At 35.0% G+C, this 27,875-nt stretch overlaps 2 protein-coding genes across 10 annotated transcripts in view; one reads left to right on the forward strand and one right to left on the reverse strand.

Moving 5' to 3' along the window:
- Positions 1-1,018: 1,018 nt before the first annotated feature.
- On the reverse strand, positions 1,019-13,752 carry msn (serine/threonine-protein kinase msn). Of its 9 annotated transcripts, none has more exons than XM_076129264.1 (22): positions 13,475-13,752; positions 13,217-13,282; positions 11,459-11,666; positions 11,197-11,373; positions 10,784-11,015; positions 10,454-10,582; positions 10,138-10,371; positions 9,991-10,064; positions 9,821-9,905; positions 9,430-9,553; positions 9,088-9,108; positions 8,809-8,905; positions 8,602-8,731; positions 8,057-8,168; positions 6,560-7,525; positions 5,323-5,445; positions 3,446-3,836; positions 3,142-3,362; positions 2,860-3,050; positions 2,627-2,753; positions 2,273-2,407; positions 1,019-2,074 (listed from the first exon to the last, which is right to left on the reverse strand). In XM_076129264.1, exons 1-22 carry the CDS (start codon positions 13,538-13,540, stop codon positions 1,826-1,828), a joined length of 4,158 nt encoding a protein of 1,385 aa, XP_075985379.1. In that variant the 5' UTR covers positions 13,541-13,752; the 3' UTR covers positions 1,019-1,825. The 9 variants fall into 9 exon arrangements, with proteins under 9 accessions (XP_075985379.1, XP_075985370.1, XP_075985395.1 ...); XM_076129255.1 differs by having other exon boundaries at positions 2,615-2,753; XM_076129280.1 differs by having other exon boundaries at positions 3,446-3,653; positions 8,057-8,186.
- Positions 13,753-16,765: 3,013 nt separating this feature from the next.
- The window catches only part of LOC142982681 (uncharacterized), a 59,665-nt gene continuing 48,555 nt past the window's right edge, over positions 16,766-27,875 (forward strand). Inside the window, exon 1 of the mRNA XM_076129316.1 lies at positions 16,766-17,087. The gene's annotated coding sequence lies outside the window, so the exon portion shown is untranslated. The remainder of the gene's footprint in view (positions 17,088-27,875) is intronic.

The raw sequence follows: 27,875 nt of genomic DNA on the forward strand, positions 1-27,875 counted from the left end.
TCATAGCTGTATCAGGTTTTACTGTACAAATTGGCATAAGATTTTAGGGAATATTACCGCTTTTAGGTGGCCGGGCTGAAATATAATTTCAAGTGATTATTCTTTCTAAATATGTATTATAATTTAAAATGAAAGCGTTACATGTATTCTATATCTCTATATCTCATTATGTACTGGTATTAGTTTTTGGTAGGTGTTGCAGTTTTACTGTTTTATATTAACGAAATAATTTCAGCCCGGCCACCTGCAACCGCTAATATTTCGTATGCTATTGCATTTTAGGATTCGATTTTGTGTTACATATGCATAAATTATAGGGTACATTTCATCTGTAGCACAATATTGCCAGTATTTTTTGTAGATTAGTGGGAAACAAGGTGGCCGGGCTGAAAACGTCAGGCTGGCCCGGCCACTAAGAAGTGCACGTAATTTCTTTTAAAAAGAGTTACATTGAAAATGAAGGTGTTACATATATTAGTATACCCGGGTACATTGGATTGATAACAATCTCATTATTAAATTCCAAGGGGCCGGGCCAGCCTGACGTACATCAAAGACTTCTTACAGATTAAGTGCTCGCAACAACTAAAATTCCTATCATGATTTTAAGTCATCTTAGCTTAAAAAATACTTAATCACCAAGAGTAAGTAGTAGTAAAATGTTTTATTTTTATAATATGTGTATCTAGGTATATTCCATTACCTACTTTTTCCTAAGCATGAGACCTTATTGCTATTTACCAGGCATGACACCAGACACTGGGTCAATATTGAGAATTTTGTAAAAGATAAGAAATTTCAATAAAACACTATTAGATCCAAGAATGTAACCCCAAAACCTCATGATCAGCAGTTGTACCTACCTATACATGACACTGAACATACCCACTATCAAGGCCGTGATTATTTACGTTTTTATACTTCACAGTAACTTTTATATGAATTGCTTTATTAAAAAAAGGTATTATATTTTTAAAATTTTATTGGGCTAAGGTATTTCAAATAAAAAGTCGTCAAATATATATTTTCAATATGCACAGTTATATCTTTATACATGTAAATAATATAGTACATAACAAATAAATAATAAATATTACCAAATTTTTAGGATTTATCCATTAATAAAAAATGTAGTTTGGTGTGATAATTATAATACAAAGTGACTTGACTAAATGCCAATTTGTTAAGTGAATGAACCTTACAATATAAATTGAAGAATAATTTTACATTATCTCTAATTGTGTTTTGTTGAATGTTTGTCAATAATTATCTATATCTGTCTGACATGGCATTGTTCTTTGTTATTAAAATAAAAATAATTATGTAACCAATTAATAATAATCATCACCCAACTAGCTTAACATTATAAACAATATGGCATATATGAATTAATAGTTGATTTCAATTACATTTTCTTTTAGAAATTATCAAATTGCAACATAATATAAAACCTAAGCACATTAACTTACTTACGCATAATTGTCAATATCAAAACATTTATCCTAAAGGTTATTGCTTAATAATATATATTCCTTAATAGCTTGTAATGAAAATTATCTTCATCAGTACAAAATGCCACATTTACTAAGAAGGTCCTCGAATACTTGAATGTAATAATATTTTGTGGATTGTCTTTTGAGCACATATACTAATTCTGTCACTATCACAAGTCTTTGAATTTCGAGTGGCCAAAGCACATGATTTTGTTATATTGACTAATCTACTGGCATTATCTTGTACAGTACGGACATGCTCTTAACAAGGGACGCCGTGCGTGTTACAATCACAGATCAGCGGCGCGCTGTACGCCTGCCGTGCCCCTGCACTACCAGTTGGCCATGCCGGGTTTGTTGAGCGTCATGAAATATATTTGACAAGAGGAACCACCTTTGGCGGATGAAAAGAACACTTTGTCATTGCGCTCACATAAGAACTTGAGTCGTTGTGCTTTCTTGTGCATAAACACGCCGTCGAGGTGACCAGTCTCCACTGAACGAATTTCAATAGCTTTATTGCCCCATCCCATTATCTGACCTGTACCTATGTAGGCAACAGATGTTGGCATTTCTCCCCACTGAAATAAAAAATATAACAATTATTTTTTTGACGGTAAATTATACAGCATACTCTGTTACAAAATGTCATCATAATTTTAAGACATAAATTTAATAGCATAAATAATTTCAAGAAATGATTAAATTTTGTTTGAAGAGTAGGAAATTCCAGTCTTAAACATCTCTTAAAAACAGTTTTCAGTCATTCAGATACATACCTGGAGAACTATGTTCTTGCTTACTCTTCCATAAGTGTTAACATACACTCCTTCGTTGTCATAGCACAACAATAACTGAACACCATTCGAATTTGGTAGAGGCACAATGCAATGCGGCACGATTGCGCCCTGTGTCTGTAAGAATTAAATATGCACATTAATATTCTTTTATAATAGCATTGTGACAGTAAACAATTAAAATTCATCGAATTGATTGTAAATAGCAGTTAGATTACTGCTATTGATATCAAATATAGCAATTTATAGATGATTTTTAATAAAAGCAGTTAAATATTTCAAAAATAAAATAAGAATAAAGATAATTTGGTCGATTTCACTTACATTACTACTTACATGCTTTGGAATATAAATATCATAGACAGTGGCAGTGTCTAAATCAACAGCATGGAAGCCATCTGCAGATCCATATATTACTTTCAGTCTTGTACTGTCTTCAATAGTCAAGTCAACTAAAAGAGGTCTGAAAATTCATGATTTATTAACGAAAATGTCGACAAACTATACCATATTATTTCAATAGAAAATGCTCAGTGAAGTGGTTATACTTATTTTTGTAAACACTTTACCTATGTTGCAATTCTCCGAAGTTTTTGAAGGCCATGAATTTGTGGTATGGTTTAGGCGCCCACGCATATATTTCAATGGAGTCTTTAAGAGCGATTACCAAAAACTTAATCCTTTCGTACTTAACAATACGGAAATGAACTGCACCCTGAAGCTCTCCCACATTAATCCAACCATTTCTTCTCTCAGCTTGCTGTTAACAAATTTTACAACCAGCACTTTATTGTACTTCTTAATTTTAAAATAGTGTAATAAAATTGAGATTAATGAATTGGTTAACTCACATCACTAAGTCCATCAGTACGCAAAATTTTGGACTTGAGCCAGCTGAGATAGTACACACGCACACGATTCTTCTTTCCAGACACAGTTACGAGAATATTTTGTCCTTCTAACACCTCCATTTGTTGGAAGCGGCGTCGTGAGATCAATTGATAAACTTTTCCTTGACCCGAACGGTCAAGTAACATCAAACCATTTTCAGTCCCAATGAGTAGATTAACACCTGCAAAAACGAGATTCATGTAGTCAAGAAAGAAGACCTGTCAGTTGCCTTGCAGCCTGTTAGTGATAAATGTAGGTACGTACCCCATAATGCTGCGCATAGGATTTCGGAATTGAATCTCTTCTTATATTTACGTATTTCGGGCGTATCGGAAGATAAGTCGTGTCCTGTAGGTGTGACATTGACGTTGACGTGGCTCTCGCGGCGTGAGGCGTTCCCGCCGGAGCCGCCCGTGCCACCGCTGCCGGTGGAGCCCGCGCCGAACCCGAATGTGAGGAATGAACGCTGTTTCTGTTGCAAGGGAAGGAATTGTTGTTGGGAGCCCACCGACGAGTTAGAGGGGGAATGTTGCAACGGGTGCGGGGAGGACGCGCCCGATACGAACGATTTAGAGGGCGTAGATTGAACCGAGGAAGAGGGCGGGTGATGGTGGTGATGGGAAAGAGGGGTGCCTCCCGCAATCGCTTGCCTATACTGGAATAGAAAAAATAGCATATCTTAGTATCCCAGCCATGTCAATAAGTAGAATATAGCATTCACATAATATTGCTGCAAGTTTAGCCGCATCATCAACCATTTGCATTAATAGGTGATCGGTTAGTCAAATAAGTCCATCTCCCATTGATTAGTTGTCATTTCAAATACAGTTGGAAAGTTATTCGCTTGATGGCTATATTATCTACATTTTTGACTGTAACATAAAATGTGATATGGTACATTAAATGGTAGCAGGCATGAACTTGCTGTGAATGCATGTAGAAAAATATGCAATCATTATCAGTCCGTATGTCAGTGTACGAATTTTCCTGTACATAACATTTATCCAATTATTAATTTCAATTCTTATTTATTCAATTCCTGACAGTGTGATCGTCGTTATTGACTAAATGTCTTATCAGCAATAAGTAACCTGTTTTGAAATAATATGTAGTTAGTGACGATTGTAGGTATAATAGGAACACTAACATTAGCCCCATGTCGAGCATTATAGCAATGATTCATTAATAACCCGTAAGACCTCCGCTTGAATTATAACTGTTATTAAGCTTCCCTAAGAAAACTGGACTACTTTAAAGCTTTGATTATATCGATCTGCATTCAATGATCAACAAAACAATTCGGTAATATAATATAATGAAAGCGTAACTAGAAAATGCATAAATACAAAGAAGAAGTGAGTTACATTTCTAACTTTCAACAAACAACAATCTATGAGAACCTTAAAGCATTTCCTGTTGCATCAATTCGTTTCGTACTTACGCAGTGGTAACAGGTGTCTGCAAACGGGTCGCGCAGTGGCTCCAGGATGTTTGCATGATTGACAACCATTATCACATTAATACGATAAACCAAAAGCTTGAGACACCACACAATCATGAGCTCAACAGGAGCTTCCAACATATAGCGCACAAAATTAACATTATTATCAATTAATATTATGATATATGGCAATGAAGTGTTGACATATATTATTATTAATAAATTTGTTAAGAATATTATTGGTTTACCTGAATCGTTTGCAATAATGGTTCATACACTTTTGCAAATAAAAACATAAGTATTATTACTATTGGCATATGTAGTTAAAGTAATAGTAAGTATAATATAAAGCAGCTTGGGTTGGAAGCACCTGAGTTACTTTGTATTATGAACACATCATGGCATGTTACTAAAAATCCCATTGTAGTTTGACCCGTCTAAGCACGTGTATGGTGAAAATGCCACGCAGAAAATAACAAATCTCTCACGGTAACTATCTGGTGAGTAAGATCTATTATGAGTAATGACTAGCCACCGGAGTATGTCACTAGGAAACAAAAAGCAAAAACGGGACTACTCGTACAAATTATAATATGCAGTACGGTTATTCTAACTGTATGAGTTCAATTTTGAAAACGTGTCCCAAATAGTATGGTGGGAATAAATATGCGTAAGGAATAGCGGCTACACACGAACTTACCTCTTCACTAGTGGACTTGTCGTGACGCGGAGGAGTAGTCGGCTGTCCAGCCTGACTCAGAAGATCCGGGAGCACAGAGCTAGTTCGTGATCCACTGCCCTCGTTGGCACCACCCGATCGACCCTATACGTAATTCGATTATCATTTTATATTTGTTCTATAATGGCTTCTATTCATAAATATTTGGATTAATATTTATATGGTATTTGATAAAATATAAATCCATGTGTAACATTAGCAACAACACAAACTTCAGTACAAAATTACATTATATTGCAATAGCTTATATTCGATCATACACCATTTTTATATAATAATAATAATAGTCACTAAACTTTATATTAATGATAGGTAATCATATTGGCAATAACACTAACTTTACAAAACAGTATTTCACATTACAGTTTTCGTACAAAACCTAAGTTATTTCTTAAATAAATTTAGACAAACTTTTGCAAATGTACTTATAGCAGTATTATTAATAGGTTGACAATAACAGAGCTTGACATACACGGCAGCCAAAACATGCAGTAGTAAAACACATTCACAAATTGATGATTGTTTCTTGCCAGCTTCTGTGACATTTCGTTAGACAGCATTCCTAATATGGTTAAATTTCGAGTGTTGATGGTATAAGTAGATATCACATATATTTTGCATTTGTTGGTTTCTTGGCAGGAAGACGGTATTCGCGTACAGATTATGAATTTAAGTCCGGTTAGTTTAAATTAATGATTTGCAGTGCGACTTGTTAGGTGATGAAGCTGTTAAGAGATAGTGAACATGATATAAGTTTGTCTACATTGTTAATAGTACTTACTCACTACCTAGTCGTACCTTATGTCTTCCCGATACAGTAAACGTAATATAACAAATATAATTCTAATCACTAGGAAATACTTATCACGCCAAAATGTAAGACGTGTGAGCAATATCTAAAACCAATGTCTCCTTTTACATGATATATACCAAGAGTGTAATTTTATTAGTACTATAGTACTATATAAATAACAAACGGTAGCAGGAAACCATTCCCAAACATATAAGTCATTATGTTATTATATGAACCAAAACCACTACAAACTAAAATACAAAACATACACATCTTTTTTAAAAGCGTCCATGTCATATAATTATGTAAATGTTAGTTTCAAAACCATGTTAGACAACCAAACCCTCATACCAAATGTAAGTATAAAAATATTAATCAAACTATCCTGAGCAGGGAGCAATTTACCTGATCCTGAACGAGTACCGCTTCCTGCCCACAACTTGTCAATCTCTCAAGCTCTGTATGTCGGTTATATTGGGAATTTCTCCGGAAAACTATATCAGATTCAGTCTTTTCTCTGCGTGGTTTCATTACATTGGTTTCTGTTACATTGTCCGATATAGATTTGTTTTCGAGTGTGTTCGCTGTCAAATCTGGTGTACCGGCTTTTTCAAACGATGTGCTACTGGTAAAGCAAATACTCGTAGCCGGCGAGTCGCTGTTTATACTACTCTGACGACTCGGCCCATTACTGTCGCTGTCCTGTCTGATCAGCGCAGCGACACTTTTTAATGCATCAATAGGATTGTTGGCTGTGATTTTTCTCTCAGGAGTCTTTTTATCAACCTTTCTCGCATCTCCTTTAGACTTCATTTTTAAACTGTCGTTAGTCTTTATAAAGTCCGTTAATATAGGTTCCCCGGATGATGGTTTGACAACCTGTTTGCGAGAATTGTTGAAAATTCCACTAGAGCGTAGTTGTTTGTTTACTCCAACCGGACTTTCATGCTTCGGAAAGTATATAGCGGAGTGACGAGTACTGGGAAGAGGAAACAAATCAGAGTTTTCTCTTCTAAATCCTCGGAAGAATCGATTGGGTGAATTAGCATCTGAGTCTGTCTCCTTTTTGTTGTATTTTAGAATTTCTGATAACTTTTCTTGTGTTGTTTTTTCGCTAGGTTTTTGAAACAATTGCTTATGTCGAGAAGGCGGTGTTGCAATAGCTTTATATTTAGACCACGCATCTTCCATTTCTAGGCGCGATTGACGTTGAAACTGTGCGCGTTTCAAGTCACTCTCTTTAGGCACATCTTTCTTTTCTTCTTTTACTTCTGCATTCTTCGATGGGAAAAAGCGGGCAAAGTCCCAGTCCTTCAGTAAAACAGCTTCGTCAACGTCGGACTGCCTCTTATCGCTTTCGGTATTTTCTCGCTGATGTTTGTCAAACATGTCCGATACAAAAAGTACATATAAATAATAGGAATATAAAAATAAAGAATAAGTTAGCAAATATGCTCACTAATCTTACTTTGGCGTGAAAAACCATTCATTAAATTTAAATCCTCGTAAAAAATAAATAGTCCCTCAGGACCCCATTCGGTGAGTCTGCTGTTTCAATTAAGCCACACACATCACAGCGTATTAATGCCACACAGACAATCCTGAATGCAACAAAACAGCTCACTCTACACGGCGAACCGTGTATTCGTGTTAAACTTAAATATAAATTTAAACGTAGCAATTTTGTTGCAATAGGGAAAAATATGTTTCGGAAAAAACAAATGCGATGATATATTTGTGAGAATACTAATAAAGAAACATCGACAATGCTCTGCCAGTAATATAGAGGGCGCTCTTATGGTTCGATAAAAGACGACAAACGTGAAGTACATGAGATTCGGTAAACAAATGGAACATGTTAGCATAAGGTATCGGCGGTGAGTGGTGCCGGAGTACACATACCCGCTTCATGACGAGCGTGCGGTCGGGGTGCGCGTCGTCGTCGTCGGGCGTGGGCGGCAGCGGGCGCGTGGGCGCGGCGCCGCCGTCCTCCGCCACCGCGCTCAGCCCCGGCCTGTAGCAGAACTCGGGACTGACAAGCCAAATCAAATGACGGGACGGGGCGTCGAAATGAATATGGAGTGAAAAATAAAATTACCAGCAAATAAAAAGAGAAGAGAATAGCCATGATTAGTTTTGTACGTAATAAAAATAATGACGTGACGTGAGGCGAGACATACTGAAACTGAAAATACAAAATATACAGCATTACGAGTGTCATTTATGATTAGAAATGCGAGGCGATTACTCGACGAGTCGGCCTGCGTAATAGCTTCGATCCGGGGTGAAAATAATATCCTCAAGGTATAAATTGTTTCAATTTGCGTACTGGGGAAATCCCAGTAAGCCTTATTTTGACAAATATAATGAAATCTACTTCATAATGATAATGATCAGGTGGCAGTATGTCGTTATGTAGATCCTTGTGTCGATGTGTATGTACATACAGCGGTTTCGGCGGGTCGCTCGCCAGCAGTGTGCCATCGTTGCGCACTCTTCCGCCGCTCTCTTCAGCGTCCGAGTCGCTGTCCGAGTCGTCGTAGGCCGGTTCTGGTGGGTTTCTCTCTACAGGAGGACCTAACACACATTGAACATTTGTATTTAAATTCGAATTAAAATACGTTATGTTAGAATCACAATATGAAATAACATACCTTGACCGTTGGTGGGTGCGCGAGGCGGTCGGTTAGGTGGTTCGTTACCAGACACGACTCCAAGTTCGTTAAGCTGCGCAGCTAATTTGTCCAAATCCTGGAGAGAATAACTATGTGTGAAACGATTTTTTTACACAATGTCTTTTGACACTTAGTTTTCATCAGTCACATCAAAAAATATATTCATTTTAATTGGTTAAGATAATTACATCGTATTAATATATTTTTGACAGATATACTTAAGTAAATAGGCTGCATAAACGGTACATAACAACCTACCTCTGGCCTTCTCGGTGGAACCTGTAGTAGTTGCAGTTTAAATCGGATGTGCAAAGAAAGGTAACAGCGTGACATGAAAATAAAAACAAAAAAGCCAGTAAAATAAAAGTTACAAATAAGTCAAATAACACATAATATGTATTACATAATAATTACAATAACATAGCAAACACATACAAACTCTACAATATTTTTAATTAAAGCTGCACATATAATTCCAAACAGACATAGTACACACAGTTTTTTTGCAGTTCAGAGATATGTTATCATATGAGAACAACAGTTTACAACAGTCTGCAGGAACCTTAGTGTAAATACTCAGGATAATAATAAATTACTGACCATAGGTTTGAATATGTGATGTGAACCACGTTGTGGAGGTTGCGGTCCGCTGGCGGGCGGAGTGCCGTTGTTGGAGCCGGAGCTGTTCGACGAGCCCGACGACTTTGGTGTGGGCGGTAGAGGCCTGCAATAGTTTACAAATTGCATTACCTATACACCATATATCATAAGGATGATGCATAAAAGTTATATTCAGTTCAATTAAATATCATTATACTTTACAATGCTTTTTTGCATATCACTTACTTGATAAGGGGTGATGTTATCAAGATTTTCCTGTATATTCAATTTGATATTGCGGTTATTACTGATTACCGAGGTTTATTACTAATTCTAGTGTTTCAAAAATGTTAACAACTCAAATAGACACAAATTTCTATATTATCCTTACCTATATCTATTAGGCTGTTGTGCCTGTGGATCTGGTACAACAATCAGTCTTTGTGGAATGGATGGCCTGGCGGGCGGGCCCGGCTCTACATTTTCAACAAATACAAAGGTTAATAAACGTCACAAAGTTATTGAAAAATATCACATCGTAAAGTTAGGATGTTAAGTTACCTGGAATTTCCTCACGTTCCTCACGTTTACTGTTGCGTTTCGGAGGAGGCTGCGGCTGAGGCGCTTCGGCGGGTCTAGTTAATACACAAATAGTATAGTATAAGATAACATAAAGCTACACAAAATTGGTTTTGCTGTAAGACATACCTGGGTCCTTCCTGTATTTGTTGGAAATTGCGACGTAGAGTATCACCACCCTGGTGCGCGGCGGCGTTATGTACGATAGACGAAGGCTCGCCGGCGACTGCATTTTCCTCTTCCTCTCCCTCAGAGCCAGAGTATTTGTAATCTTCCCGAACTGAGTTATCCTGCTTCCTCTTCTTACATCTATCTATGTGATCTTTCAGTTGTATCCTCACTTGCCTCTCTGTTGGCTGATCTCTATAAAGAAACCGTAAGTTTTTGTTTTTAATATGTCCATTTTGCTAGAAGACCCTGTTCTAGAAAAAGAATTTAAGCTTACCTTATAAATGCATGCTTCAAAAGCTGTTCAGTGTAAGGCCTTTGGTGATAGTCTTTTACTAAAACAGTCTCAATGAAACTATGAAATTTTTTAGCCCACTTCTTAGATTTCAGACGGGGCGGCGGGTTCCTGAAATCGTAGATAGCATTGAATATTTATTAGACATCTAGACATGTTATTTAAGTAAGAGCGCGTATTATTATCTTTCAGATTTTACATGACAAATATCATGTAATAATTTGTTAAGTGGTTTATGCAGTATGCCATTCATTTGCCACTCAGTCAATCATTAAAGTATTTTATATAACACAATGATAAAGAGAAATGTACCTTGGAATAAGAAATAGAGCTCTCATGGGGTGAAGGTCACATAGAGGCGGTTGACTCTCGGCCATCTCAAGTGCCGTAATACCGAGAGACCAGAGGTCAGATCGATTATCATACGTAGCATCGGGGTTCTCGTCGCACGCTATTACTTCCGGCGCCATCCAATACGGGGTGCCAATGAATGTGTTTCTTCTACCTATGGTTCTGTCCAGCTGCGCCGATACACCAAAGTCCACTGGTGATATAACACATGGTTAGTATAATAATCGAAACAAATAGCATTCCCTTTCACTACAGTTTCATTAGTGTATAACTGGGATCCAGAACAATATGACGTACTATCTCATATCTTTGACACACAACTCAGTAATTACTATAAAGTATGATAAATAAACAGTGTTTGTATCAGTACACACCTAGTTTAACTTCAGCATTGTCTGTAAGCAAGACATTTTGTCCTTTGATGTCACGATGGATGACTTTGTTGGAGTGTAAATAACTGAGACCTCGGAGGATTTCTCTACAGATGTATGAAATCCATTCTTCTTTTAGTGATTGTCCTTTAGTAGACTTGACCAAGTCTGTCACAGAACCTAAAATATTACATGAGTAGTAGATTATAAATTCCTCCTGCCAATAATCATGCAACATAAGATTTACTCATAGAAGACGACATACCAGCACCACAGTACTCCATGACCAACCACAGTTGATCATCTTTCCCAGGCGGACTCTTTTTGATAAATGCACCATAGTATGTGGCAATGTTGCGATGATTAGAGTACTTTTTTAGAACATTTATCTCTAATTTTATCTCTTCCTCTTCATCTTGTGTGACATCCATAACTTTGATGGCGGCCAGTTGTCCAGTTTTTGTGTGGCGGCCCTAAAATTGTATATTGTAATTAAATAAAGTAGATTCTTTTTGCTGCAATTGCCATTGTTATAAATAATGATGTGTAGAGATAATGTCATGTTAATTACAATGCTAGTGCATAATCAGATGTAATTATTGTTCTGCCAAGCCCATCTGTCTTTACTTGGCTCTTAATATAATGTTTTCAATATATCTAACATTAAAACTACATAAGTATGTGTTCCATGTTATGTTGATATTTTTTGGTTTCTTAATTTACTATAAAAGTAAGTCGGCTAAACCTGATAATAATGTTAAAATTCAGAACACATTTAGAACATATCACTAGTACTAAAGTTTCAATATAATGCTGCACTATGATAGAGTAGTATTAATTTTATTACAATATCTAGAAATTACTATATCTTGACTACCACTTGTAGTCTATTCAAATTCAAACATGACTAATGTAGTTGATGTTTTGATAATAAACTTAGATTAGCTAGCTAGCTAACATTGGCTAATACCCAATACCTAGTTAAAAATAAAAATTCAACAATAAGAAATAGGTAAGCTTTTAAATTGATTCTAGAAAACAAACATGTTATTTCTGTTGTGGGTGAAGCTACTTGGGCTTTTCCTATTTGTAATATTACAAATAATATTAGTAGGATATGAGACATAGAGGAATTCTGAACAGACAAAGGAGGTACAGTAAACTGTTTTACCTTCATATTTACTAGCTATACTTTTACCTATATACTTAATTTTGAGTTCAAATGTTTGCCTTGTAAATATACAGGGAAATAGGCATGTGGTTAAGTTGGTTAAATATGCTAGTTTTGAAAATATTGTACTTATAGTTTCAATTAAAAATGTTTTAATTTGGTTATGATTATTACTAGCTTCAATAAACATGGGAGTAGGTAATTAAGAATAAATACATTTTGGTAGGAAAAATAACTCTTGGTATTTTATGGTAAGTGTGTTTCAATCAGCTACAAGGGACACAGGGCTGTCTGTTTCAAAGAGTTACAACAACTGTTACCTTTGGTTGATTTATGACATGTTTAACTCTTGAGGAAATACAGGTGCACTATTTTAGATAGGGATACAGGTAAATAGGCTTACATTAATTATTTATACATTTACCTGTCACTCATTGGTTATGACACATTTATTCAAACTATGTGTTTTATGTATACTATAGCAAGAAAATATGTTAATCAAAATAATGTAGTTATGTATATTTCTACCAATGAAGTCTATAATAAGTGTCTAATAGTTGTACAAAGTGCAGCATCATATCATATAACAAACAAAAGAAAATATCCTATGATATTGAAAGCTCACTGATGGATACTAATGAAGTTCATTGACACTAATAGACTGTACTCTTTAATTGTAATGCTTTCATTGGAGCCTATTACGTTAATTTTTACTAACGCCACTTCGTGCTATATATCGAATATTTAGAGCGCGAGGATTGAAACATTATAAGCAATCAATATAATTACCTACACAAGTATAGGTAGTTAAGTTTATTATTGAGTGACTTATTTTGATAATACGGTACGTACCTTGTACACTTGTCCATACGTGCCATTTCCGACAACCTCTATAAGCTCAAATATACCAGCAGGATCCTGAAATGATGCATGATAGTAATGAAATCGCATAAAAAGGCCAATATGCCATTTAGTAAACCTTCACTTATGATTCACGCCCTGTGAGATCATTGCCCTTTGATTACTTTTTTTCTGCAAGTTCGGGGTGCCCCTTCATTTTGGACATTCGTAATGAGTTACTTATAATTATGGTTTAATTTAAAAGTTTACCTTTAACGCGCTGAGGTCAATGTCGTCTAATGAACAATTTACAGACGGTGCCAGTTGATGCGCCATTTTGAGTATATTGTCACACACGAAGACAAAGCACGAGAACCTCACATCAATATAAAAGGCGTATAAAACACGTATTTTATGACATTGGCAATGAGATTAGGAAATTCTTAATATCGCACAACTAAACAATTTATTAAACTCATTGTTTACACTTAAAAATAAAGTAAATTACAGATACACAATTCGTACGTCGCTTACACACCCGGCAGGGATGCCAGATTAATAAAAAGCGTATAGATAACAATAAAAATATTTTCTTTTTGATTGATAAATGACCATAGTGTAAAAATGTATCACATTTATATTTTTTTGTATAAAGAATCAAGTGAAGAAAATGAATACCTAGGAATATAAAATAGAACACGACATTATGTAAAGCAGTATTATATTTTGGAACATGTGGCGACATCTAGTTTGAAGTAAAAGAGACTATAACTGGCCGAAGTTGTGGAACAGTCAGAAAAGTTCTGAAATGTACTAGAGAAGCCTATGATAAGTTTTTGAGATGATTGTTTGAGTTTTGCTCGAGGGACTAATTGAGAAGCTACCCTATCCTACATCTTTGCCTGAGGCCACTGGATGCAACATAATATCAAATTATTGGCTGTCAACGTTGTCAATCAATATTATTTTCCAAACTAGCTGTCTGTTAAGTTACCATTATTAATCTACACTTATTTATTTGGTCATTATGTCCCTATGTTTGTTCGGGTTCACTTATCAAGTAGATATACAAGTGATTCATAACAACATTTTAGAAACATTACATACATATTTATTAGACGTCATTTGTCTTACTGTAGTGTACTCTTATAATATAAACCGGTGCCAAAACCTATAAAAACGGTCAAAAGTACAAGAACGGTTACCAGTACCAGGATGAAACCTTTTGGAAAAGGCAGAAAATATCGTAAAAATTAGAGGAAAAACAATTTGCGGGCGATTTGGGTCGGAAAGGGGACCGTGGAGGTGAGCTTTTAAGGATAAAAAAGAAACTGTTTATCGTATTTTCCGGACAAAGGATGAGTCCTAGAAAAAAATGTTGAATGGCTTATTGCCTCATTCAACTTTGTAGGTAATACTAAGATCACAACTTTGTATTTACGATTTTTTCAGATCCGCGAGCAGGATTATTTATATGGGATCCGCGGGATTTGCAGGATTAGAAAAGCCTTGGATATACGACATTTTAGGAGCGCGATTCTTCTGTATACTGATAATTATTTCGAAAACTCAAGTAGTTTAGATGACGGCACTGTCTTTATGTTACCATGTTAGTAAAATTACCAAGGAATCAAAATATAAATGGTAAAAATAAATGCGATGTTAATACTGATGTTAACTTATTGATATTTTTCAGTGTATTCGTCGTTTAAATACATAGTTACTTGACTTAGGAAATGCAAGTGAGCCTGCCATCTTGGTTCAGAAGTCATTGCAGATTAGACAGTAGGTATTAAATTTAGCTTTTAACAGTAAGCGATAGTTCTCTATCCATTTCATTATGAAAAGTAATACGTAGCTAAAATTATGACTTTTGTCACCATTTTCGAACTTATGCATGTTTTGTATAATATTAACTGATTTTAACTCTCACATTCACTCACTCTAACTAAGGGTATAAGTTGAAATAAGGCCCGGTTTTAATTTAGTTCTTTTTTAAACTAAAGTTGGTCCTCCGACCTGTTATTTCCGATGATTATCGGTAATTACTATTTATTTTTATATAATAAAGTTGATCTGCACACCAAGCGTATTTTTCAAGAACAATATTCTTCAAGTAATTTCAAATGTCAGAGGCTCGCATGTCGACAGTTGATACAGTAAAATGTTACTTACTGGATCTCTATCTGCGTATCTATGCTAATTTAATCTTGCCCGACTATAGTGTTTGTCATGAAGTGAGTGAATTACTGTGTGCCTCGCAGGGCAGCATATCCAAACGTCCAATACTTGTAATGAAATGAAAGCTTATTTGCAACACTACTGCTTTCTGCGATTTATATTTCTTCGATGAATAATATTTCAAAGAATGGTAATAATTGGTGTGGAAACACTATTATAAAGTATGATACGCGGAAGATGAACAGTCTTTTATTTTGATGTTATTACTAAGGCAATGTTATGTAAATTATTTGATTCTGAATGTTATAGCAAGTAAGTACTCTAATTCAGATATTCATTGCGACTTAATTAGTTCTAAGTATTCTCTTACTTTTAACAGCTACTACAAATTCCTTCATATTCCAAAGAGACCTGAATAAAAACAATATTACAAACTTATCTGCCGCATAACACAAATAAATGCCAAGTACCGACGTGATATTTAAAATCATTTGACCTAATCTAGCGTTCAAATGCCCGCCTACCTATAATGTTTTATCTTTTTTCGGATGGTATGAATAAGGATATTTATTGTGCCAAGAACATGTCTGGAAACTGAAGCAGTCGCGATTATAATCTGCGATTAGGTTTATAAGATAAACTTTATGAGTAGGTTTAACGCAATATATGGCGTGAATCTGAAGTTTATTTTACTTATGTACATATATTTTATGACTATGGCTATACGTTTATAGGTACAGGTAAGTAAATACTCATAATCATGGTACCTAATAGATGCAATATTATGACCTATATAGTATGTAGGTAACGTAACGTTAATATCGTAATCTATATAATTGCACCCAATTTCCTTATTTGATTCTTATTGGATTTGAGTTAGAAGTGTAGTTGTAATTGTAAGTAGTTGTGTTTTGGTAATCTCATCGTGTAACAGGTATAGACTAGGGTGCAGGTTTTAATTACACATCACCTGATGGGTAATAAGTTCATAATAATTACGATTTCAAAAGAGAAGATACTTATGGTTGTGTACACCGGTTACTAGCCTAGATAGTTGGCTCGACACGACGTGTGGTGTTGCACAAACCCAAACTAAAATTATTGACTAGATATTATAGAAGTAAAGTATAGCCGCGGTGCTACGTGCGCCCGCGCGGCCGTGCATACCGAATCGTAAGATCAAAGCACGCATAGGTAGTTACTTTACCTACTCCAACACCCACACGCGCGCAGCTCGCGGCACGTCACGTAGCGTGCGTCGGTGTGCGTGGTGTCGGCGCACACATGCGCAGCTCCGAGCGAACACTAATAAAAGTATAATAAATGTTACCAAGACACAAGCGCGGCGTACGGTACTATTTGTTCGGGAGGGAGGTTGGAGGCACTCATACAAGCGAGGGAGAGGCTGTGTTGGCGCTGCCAGCCAGTTTACCGTTGCGAGGCGCGTTGTGCGGCCGGACGCTGGACCGCCACCCGCGCGCCGCCGGCACCCCGAAGCTCTGCGCTGCCCAAGCTCATCACCCTGGACTGTATCGGGACTTTACGAACTTGACAACCCCCTGTGCTCCCTGACGGGTGTTTGTGAACTTGACCCTCGTCTTGTTCACTTACTTAGAGACGAAGTGCTACAACTCGTGCTTATTTCACTGGAGTGTTAATCCGAATTCTGAATATTTATTGGATCGCTTCATCACAGGCGAAGGTGAGTTTTTGAATCATCATTACTTGTTATAATAATAACAATTATATATCTTGAACAACAGTTCCCACAACAACAACACTCGTTTATTAATACATATATTCTACAAACACATGAGTTATAGACGAATGATTAAAATTTAATTATTTCAAATTAATATTTCCCTGAGTTAAGAAATAAACATTTTATTAATAATAATATTGACATTTATAATCGCGGATGAAGTAAAAAAACACGTAATTTCTTTTAATGAAACAGTCGGAGAGATAAAAGTGTGGGCGATGTGGCAATTGTTGTATAGTTTACCTTTTATGTTATATTGATTGCTATGTCTGTATGTTACCATAATGAACTTGAACAAATGCAGTTTTGGTATTCCATTTTGATATAATGATGTTATTACTGAAATGACAAGTATGATTGTAAGCAAGTATAGATGTTATGAGAAACCATTACTACAAGTACAAGTATACATAGTCAGCTTACAAACTAACTGTTTAGTGGTTTTGTAAGCTCACTTTGATTTATTATTGTTTTACTTGTCCAATGTCTGTTTATATTATTGTTAATTTAACTTATATTATAACTATTATAAGAAACAAGTATGTGTAAAGCTATCTATAGCCTAAATCATTACAATAAACAGCTCACGAAGCATAATGTTCACCGTGATGTTGTTTCACGTTGAAAAGATATCAACGCGCGACAGTAGCACCTATTGAACTCGTGCGAATATTGCGCACCACATAATACAACATGCCGTACTGTATCTATATGTTAGATTTTCTCTATATTTTTCTCACGATGGACCATACAGAATGTAGGTAATGGACACATGCAAAGATTTCGTGAGAGAAGTCAGATAAAGCCTGTTCGGTAGTTATTAGTATAAGGAAAATTAACAAAATAACTGTCAATTATACATGGAAATGTAATGCGGTATGATTGGGTTATGTGGGATAAATAAAATGTTAAACTTATTGCATCTGACACTAAAATCAACCAAATAAATGCTTTTGAAATAGGTTTTATTGCATTTGCGTATGCTAGTTTCCTATCAATGTACTAACACCCGGTATCCGTATTCAATTTATCTTGTTAGCCAACTCGTGCAATTAATCTCAGTAGTTAGTTTTCACTCTCTTGGCCGGAGTCGACGTTGATCTGATTCTGTGTCACTCAAAATACATATCGATAGTAATAAAAACGTTTAAGCTAAATTACAAGTCTGGTATGAACGGAAGAAAAACTGGACGTCTTATAAACCGGGGTCTGTATTAAGCAAGTACTCATATTTTATAGGTACATTATACATATAAAGTCATATCCGGTTCAGAAATGTCTGCACAGATTATAATAAACACTAGTTGTATGCCTACTTCGTTCATGTTTTGTTTGCATTTTTACACATAGATAAGTAGTTTAATTACATACTTTTTTCGGATAAGCAAATTTAAATAAAGATTCTTCTTTTATAAAATCATGCCTATTGCCATTGCACAGGTATTCGGCTAGTCATATCACAACTGGCCATGTAAGGTATAAAACAAACTACAAGCTCATACAGTAACATTTTTACCGTGGAAAATCCAGCAACGCCTTGCCTGATCAGAGCAATAAATCCGGGATCGCGTTGATATTTCTTTGTACAAATTACTTCATATAAAAATGGTGCAAAATACTTATAATTTCCGTCGGCTAACATAATTTCATTGCTCTATAATTCAACTCTGGTATCGAACAACGCTCAAGTTCTATGTGAATGTCTGTATATTTTACGATTTGTGTAAGTGTTTTATTGTCTTAAGTATTTTATAGCGGGCTGCAGTTACCTTGAGAGTAGTATTGAATTGGACAAAGGATTAGCGACGTCACAATACGAATTAGCCTGAACCGATAGTACAATGCGATGGCATGAAGGTGATGGAGCTTGTTACTCGCAAGGGGAGCGAGTGTATTGTTCGCAACTTTATCTAACATATACGATGGAAATTTGAATTCACGGCTTATTATTGTGAAACTGCCTACCTTCGACCTTAAAAGTATTTCAAGAAAGAGTAACCTGTAGTTAATACTATTTACTAATACTTGAAGAAACAGGAAACTTGCATATAATAACTTTCAATGCGATTATCTGAACAAGTAATCGCATTAAAACTTAGTACTTATCAGAAACTTTTGATATTTAGATGTAAAGGAAAAGCAAAGGTACTTTACATTGCTCTGAAAGCGGTCTACATGAATGGTAGAGTAATAAAATGTATTTTAAGTCTTTTGTAGACAGAAAATATTTCAGTGTATAAACATTAATGACCATGTAGTTTCGTTATATTTAGTCTAACAAATGGTACTCTTCCTTGATTTAAGTATTTTTAACAAAGCAGATTAATATGAAGTGACTACACTGAACAGTATTGTGTATTCATTTCTGAAGCATTCAACTCATAACACAAAGTATATCATCGGTAATGTATAAAGATTTAAGGAGACTACTTCCATGGATGTAGTGTTGGGATAGTTTGTTTCGCTGGGAACTCGGCAGCTCAGTTGTCGTGGCTCGTCGGTGGTGCCGCCGACGTAGCCGTCGTGGTCGCGTTACGCAATCAAAATGCTCCACACGCCGCCATCGCACCGCAACAGATATTCTTAACTATACCTTATAATGCGTCACGATTTGTCCTTTTAATTGTGTTCCAATTCCAGACGTTTCAAATAGACGTCTAGCCGATCTCATTTAAATACACGCTCGAAGCTTTGCAATCTTTTAATATCTATCGCATACCGCACGCACATAAACGACATTAGCTATAAGAAAATACTCGTCCTAATCGGAATCACTAGAATTATAATTAATGATCATGTTCGCATAGATGTAATGCAAATTTGTCTAGGCTATGTGTTAGTTATTGCAAATATCCTTTTTCGATTTGTGTTGGTATTAACGCCGTAATGGTACCTCATAAACATAGACTTTTATTTGATTTGGTTCTCAAAAATGTATTATTGAATGTTAATAAACAGTAACATAAAAATAACATGTAACAAAGTTTTACAACGATCCAGTTGATCGGTTGATCTTCATTATTTTGTTTATAACAGTTAATATGAATTGTCTGCTAAATCAATTGACTGCAGTTTGATGATCAGTGATATGCATTTAGCTACTTCTTTGATAATATTTTATTCACGCTCCACTTAACGTAAACTTTTTCTATATTCGGTTTTCCTCAATAAAAAAGTTCATCTATTCATCCACATTGGTTTTGAGCGTCAGCTGTCTAGCCGTTGTTTATTTTCACTATAATCATAAAATGGACTCTTAAAGCTGACTCAACTGTTTTAAACGTTTTTAAATACATAGATATGTTGCTAAACCTCGTTATTGATATTTAAATGAGAAAATCTGATCTATAATTTATACTCAATGTAAATGCGAGTAAAAGTAAAGCCCCAATATTGATGCTAAATAGATGTCCAATTATAACTAACAATGTTTTTTTACTAAAAAGTTAAGTTAATGTGTACAAAGAGAACATAGTTACTTAAATGCTATAAAACAATTAAGTTGCCTTTAGTCGGTGTGGTATAATGAATTTGTAGTATACATAATTGAAGAAATTCTCTATTCATTAAGTACTTGTGCACATTGTAATTGATTAATTAGAGAGCCTTGCGAATGAAAATAGTTACACGGCGCGCTCTTTGCTAGCTGGTTAGACAATAGAATTCTTAAGGCTGTGTACGACGTAATGTGAAAACGGTAACCTTTCTGTGGAGCAAGCCAGCCTAACGTAATGCTTAGATATCAATTGTCAGGAATCTATTATGGGGTTATAGGCAGTTTTGTTAGACCTAAGCCTCTGAAGCAGTTACATGAGTAAGTCCGATAAATTACAACATGTTTCTGTAGGCACAACCTTTTGCCTGCCACAATAACAGATTTCATTAAACACAGCAGATAAGTATTAAAGCAATAAAATAACATTTTATACCGGCACAAATTGAATTTCTATAAATGCGAATGAAAACCGTGGGATGACGGTCACGTAACTTCATGATGTAGTACACTACGTACTAGCATTAAAATAACAATATCAAAATAACTCTCGCCAATTGGAAGGTGTAAAATACTCACTTGTGAACCTCCGCCTGTCCGGTCTGTTATGATTTTCGGAGAAAGTGTGATAGTGACAGCGAACAAAACTCTCACAGATAATTGTTTATTATTTATTAATTATAATACACGTATATCTATTGTAAAAGTTATTATTAACTTTAAATACGAGTTAGATAATTGACCAAAACTGCCAGTGTCTGCCCACACTTTACTTATTACTTGTCTAAACTAATCAAACTTAAGTATATTTTAAATGAATTACTACAAATCATTCAGCTGTACCTGTTTGGTCTTTCAAGATAAATTAAGAATGTCCTGAGAATCTTGTCGTGTTAAATTTGCAACGCTTCAAAATAAAACTGACTGATGCGTATTACACGCAACTAAAAGGTGTACTCCAGGCTTCATTCCGAATAAAAAACCTAGACTCTTTATTTAAATATATTGACTCATTTTGATTGAAACACGTGCATTCTATGACACCTTGACACCTAAAAAACCAATTAAAATGTATAAAAACTAATTAAAATGCAAATCAGAACAAAAAATCTATTTAGTTGAGTAAATTAGAGCAAAATGGGCAGTGTAGAGCCTTGACCTCTCGCGTGTGGAGTGCGGGCGCCGCGCGACGCGGAAGGTTGGTGTTCGCCCGACCGTGACGCGAACTCCTGCGCAGAAAGTGTTTGTCCTTGTCGTGGCTAAACGCCTAACCTTTGCCCCTGAATCTAAAACAAACGATTAACTCACTAGCTAATAGCTTACTGATAACATTAGCTTCGGAATCAGATAAGTATTACAGACTAATAAATGAGAATGCCACAAAAAATACATTGTGGTGAGATGCTCTTGCAAGTAGTTGTTTAGTATTTACATTTTCGCTATTAGATTAGAATACAGATATCAACTTTAAGTAACTCTTAGAAAATATATTACAGTTCAAATATTTATTTTAACAACGTGTATTATATGAATGAGTGGAGAACTATATGAATACTTTCTTTATAAATGACCACTACTAAAGCACTAATAAAGTGGCATCAAATTGTTAGAGTTATTTCAACTTGATTATTCTAGTGGTAAACTGCACATTGTAAAACGAACTTTTTTATAAGAACAATATCAAGAATCAATAAAGCCTTACAGCTGATAAAATATGTTAAGTATTTATATTTAGCAATCTGGAATGAGACTTATATTTAGGTCTATATCAATGTATTCTTTACACAACACTCAAATCAATTGATAAGAATCATTTATTAAAAACTGTGACACAATGAATGATAAATATATTTTACTGTACGATGCCGAATGCATTCGAACTTCCCAATGGGAGGTTAGGTAATTCAATCAATCAATTTGGTTTAATAGTTACAACATGATTATACACATCGAACGTTAAAAAACACTCGGATAGAAATTATTAAAGTACATATTTAAAAATAAAATTGATGGGCTTGGTATGTTGAGTAATTTACGATTTTACTTTGGTAATATTTCGTATATAGCACCATTGCTTAATGTTTAAATTGTAATATAATTTGCAAGTGTTTACTTCGAATAATAAACATCGCTTGTGGTCGGACTGGCTTTTCTTTTTCGTGTCTATTCAGTACATTAGTTTCATACATATTCATCATGAAAACTCTTTTAAAAGAGTTGTGGGTGTTATCATAATAATGAAGAGAGAAACTAATACATGCACAAAAAACAAATATTTCAGGACATAATAACGACTCATGTAATCATTTCAGACGCTGTAAGTCAATAAAATAGGACATAGAAAGTTAAATATTTAGTAAAACTTAGTATATTATAGTTAGGGCAATCTGTTTTTGTAAACGTCTTAGATTTTTATAGCTCCTAATTGCTAGGAAAGTTGCTTTGGTTGCTATCTATTTAATTGATCTTATTCGACTAGAGCATTTAGCCTAGCGGTATAATTCCTTAAATAATTATTTTATGGTCTAATGTTACGTTCTAGTGATGACATTCCGCAATCGATATTAATCAACTTCCTTCTAAATTGTAACTGGTGCAGTCGGTGCCTAATAGCTTCATTTCTCTAACGATAACACCACATATAATCTTATCTTTTTCACTAAATGGTAATCAGAGGTAAAAGAGTGTCTCTTGATGCGGTTCCTGTAGATTCACTTTGTTTTATCAAAATTGATTCATCCGTTCGTACACGTACCTAGTCTTGTTTAAATTAAAGCTATAAAAGATAGAAAATTTTATTTATATGTTGACGATGTCCGATTCTCAGGTTAATAAATAAAGCCAGCTAAATGCCAGCAAGTTTTTTCCCATAGGATCATGCAATATAGGATTCTAAATGATACAATACCTATCCAAATCTAACATGCGCTACATCCGGTAGCATTGGCTTCAATTGTTATGGAAGCCTATTTTATGATCTTATTCCCTCTTCCTATGTAAAAATATGCAAATATTCATATTTTCCTAATTACATTTAGGCGTGTAAATATATAATCAATTGATAATCATTATAATGTTAGCGTTTTGTATGTCATGAGAAATAAATAATTTATACCTAAAGTAGTTAAATGAATTATTAAACAATTTAACTTACACTACCGAAACACATAATAGTAATTGGAAAATAAACAGTATAACGAACATACGATATAAGAAAACTCTATTATTTTAGATTTTTAAATATATGGCACGCGGACTTAAATCTCAAAGGCCGTGGCGTGACTAATCTTCACATTAAGCTTAATATGTCGAAATATACTCAAATCAAACATACATGTGAAGTTTTTCTTTGTAGTGCATAAACACAAGCACACATACACACCGGACGGTTGTTTTTGTCGAATATTAGAGTCGAAGAAACCGCCGAATACCGCTAGCAGTGCCGTCGGTTATTGCTCTCGGATTCCGCAACAAATTAACATGTATTCGGTACGTCTACATTTTATACCTAGTAATTTTACTTTAAATATGCTTCTTTTGTACAATGTGGAAATATTTCCATAAAATGTTAAAGGTGGAACTAAAAGATCGTTAATCTACATACATTAAAAGATATATTTTAATCGATATAATATAAGTAAATCGAAACCATTACTCTCGCGAATGTGTGTCAACAATCAGGCTACCGCGTGTTTGTAAGACGAGAATGAGGCCAGTCCGTTTTGCATTTTACACTAACTTATTTTTGTTTGTTCGACCGTTTAGAAGTGGGTCCTGTTATAGACATTCAATGAGGACATACACGTGTAAGCTCTCGTCGGCTTACATTCAATCGAACACAGCTTACATGTGAATAATTTATTATGGAAACATCGTTCCTTTTCGAAAACTTTTCGCTTATGGATATTAATGCCATAAATTATATCTACAAATTAGAATTTAATAACAGTTGTTGGAAAATATCTAACATAATGGTAAATTTATACTTACTTAATTTTGGATGACGTGTTGATCAAAAGCTCATCCGAGACAATAATATAATATGAACACAGAACGTGAATAGTAGTAACATCTACAGATGCAACATCAATAATAATTTGCTTTGCCTCTTTTTGAAAGCCATTGCAAAATTATGCAGTTTTATGAGCAATTAATTTGGCATTTCCATTTTCTAAACTATAATTTATATAAACCTGTTCGTTATTATAAAATGCGCATAGAATATTATTAGGTGTATCATCGCACGAAATTTCAAAAAATCTTTTACATATAGAGTTGGATTTGCACAGCAGATATTTTAACTAGTCGCAAAATCAAAAACTGGTTTGTTTGTTGGAATATTTGATGATAGTGCAAGTGAAAGTCATGATCGACGTACATACATATAAACAGTTCCGGTTTACTATAGTTTTTAACATTAATTAGTAAGTCTTACTGAGGCTAAAAATACTTTACACTTGACAATCAGACAAACAACCATACCAACTCTTAAACCTATGGAAATGACAAATTAAACGGAATACATAATGAAATATTTGTAACAGATAAGATTTTAAGCGTATTATTGTTTTTACAGTCTATGTAAACGTGTCATGCCCGTGGGATCTGTCACTAAAAATAGTCATACAAGTAGATATAGTGACTAATTCATAAGTTCATTAATATATAACTCGCCGATTCATGTAGCTCGATACAAATCTAAAGCAAGAAATAGTAATAAAAGTACAAAAGCACGCGTTGATTGAGATAATGACATTTCAAACGTCCTTCAGTGACACTTGGACGCGGAAATTAAACGGCTAAATGACTACCTACATTCAAGTGCACAAGCGAACAAGCAGTATTACAATAGCACAATACGACACAGTATGTATCAGCAGGTAACGTGTATTGTACTCTTATAAAATACGAAACCGTGTTCTAATTCAATTTGCCCACTAAACTCAATTTCGCAGATAACCGTCCATGAGCTCAAGTCTATTTTTGTTTTGTTATTCGACCATTTATTTTCAGGGGCCTAGCTCTAGTACGTGATACGAATTAGACATTAGGAAGTATTAAATCATGCATGCAGCATCTCAGACGTCCTTGCAGTTCACTTCCTGTATAATAATTTTACCCAAATATGTATGTACGAAATTTGCACAAAATACACAAGTTAAGGAACTACGCGAGTTATAATTTGATGTAGTTGTAGTCACGTACACTGTACAATGTATGATGCTATTGTTGTCTGTTGAACAAACGAGTGCGTGTCAAGTCGCGCTGCGTCGTCGAGTGGTTGCCTCCTGGGCTAGTGTGATATACAGTACAAGCGGCTGTTTCACCAGAGCCCGCGGCTAAATAAAAACTCCATTAATGTCATTTAATCGAGCTCTCGAGCGTGGGATTACAAGCGTAGTTTTAGGTACGAAATAAATTTTAATTCCCATTATACTTTTCCTGCGGTTCGCCTGACCTTCGGCTTTTAATGATAAAACGAGAGCATTTGTCTAGGAAGTTTACCCAAATAAGTTTTTTGTTTATGTGCCTTAACTATACTAACTAGCTTAGCTGTAACCACTTAGACTGATCAGTTCCAATAAATACGTTCTAGCTAGACAATTTTGCTTCAGCAAAAAACAAATCCGCTTATTTTAGCCACGAGTTGATGACTTATTTGTGGTTGCCCTTTGGTCTAAAATAACAGCCGTGAATCTAACAATCTTAGCAAATGTATAAGTTACGGAAGTGAGTAAACTGGTGGAAGAATTCGATTGATTAATGGGTCGTAAAATACACGTCTTGCGAGCTATGGGTGATATTATCGTTACAATTTTGGCCTTCACTATAGGGCAGACAAGCGCATATTAATGGGATTTCCACCGTTGTCATTATTACAATACTAAGAATGCGTCTGAGATGAATCTGCAAAATGAATAAAACCGCAACTGTGGTATCCAATTAAGTGGATTGCTAATAAAAGTGAAATCGAAGCGAGTGCAGTGGCCGCACGGCTGCGGGCGGCATGGCGGCAGTCGGCACCACGACGGCTCCGACCGACGCGGAATACACACTTATCGTTGTCTGTGAGCTTGTTCTCGATCTTACTAAGCTATTTGGTTCTTTGTGTACACAGCACTGAAATCAGGCGAAATAAAAACACAGAACGGAGCATTTAGGTACCTACTTTAAAACTAATAACACTTTCGTGTTCAGTTGAAAGTATTTTTATGGACACGGACGTGTTTTGAATCCATTATTTTCGATTTCAATTTGCGTGGGAAGAGCTACCAAAGTAGCTATAAAAATCGTCCCATAATATTGATATTGAATTTCGAAATCTCGCTAATAGGAAAGGTTAAGTAAAATCACCTATTGTGATGATTCTCTATTGTGTGCCGCAACATCTACATTTAACCGGAACAACGTGGCCAAGATGAATAAATTTCAATATTAACATATGCTTTAAACATTTGTAACTTGATTATACATATATCCATGTGTATTCGAAATCTGTTTAATGCAGTTTTACGGAATAAATTAACAATTAGCTGAGTTAAATGTTTTCTAGTTTTCCTTAGTGATGGCATCTTTGAGATAGTTTGAATGAGTCAGTTAGTACATTACCATACATAAGATCATATGCAGCTGAGGAATTAATTTGATAAGCTCAGGAATGTATTGTAAAACAATATTAATTTTACTTGCAGTCAGAAGTACTTATATGTACTAAGATAGAGTAATTATTGTTACGATCTTAAGGTTACATATTTGTTTCATTAGAGGTACATCACTTGCCAGTATCAAATATTTATTTTAGGGGTCACATTAACAATTTTAGTCAAATAAATAATATTGTATGACATATTTTGGGAAATATAATCAACAAGTCAATGAAGAATATTACCTACTAAGTTATCTCTACTTATAACTATAGTAAGCGATCTCCATACGTAGTAGTTCATATATATGAGTATCAGCTTTAAAAAAAACCCATTATTTACTAGTAAATCGAGCGCAAGTTGACATTGTAGACCACTAAGCATGTTAAATCATAATTGACTTTGGTCAGTATGAAATAAATGACGAAGTCCGGCTTCAAACAGAATGGTATTTTGTTCGCCATAGTAATACTTTTCTATTGATCGATAATTTGAACGATGCAGTCGATGTTCGCTCTTTTATTGGATATTGTATCGGGGGTATATAGAGCTTAATGGGGTTATTAGTGCAGAATGAAGTAGTTAGAGATA

Source organism: Anticarsia gemmatalis, chromosome 2 (assembly GCF_050436995.1).
Source record: "Anticarsia gemmatalis isolate Benzon Research Colony breed Stoneville strain chromosome 2, ilAntGemm2 primary, whole genome shotgun sequence".
Taxonomy (NCBI): Eukaryota; Metazoa; Arthropoda; class Insecta; order Lepidoptera; family Erebidae; genus Anticarsia; species Anticarsia gemmatalis.

Excerpts from the sequence above, each read along its gene's own strand:
- msn (XM_076129239.1), bottom strand. The coding sequence starts at position 13,540 with ATGGCGCATCAACTGGCACCGTCTGTAAATTGTTCATTAGACGACATT. Across the intron at positions 10,065-10,137 it reads CAAATACAGGAAGGACCCAG|ACCCGCCGAAGCGCCTCAGC; the intron begins GTATGTCTTACA and ends TGTATTAACTAG. Across the intron at positions 8,906-9,087 it reads TTCCACCGAGAAGGCCAGAG|GATTTGGACAAATTAGCTGC; the intron begins GTAGGTTGTTAT and ends TATTCTCTCCAG.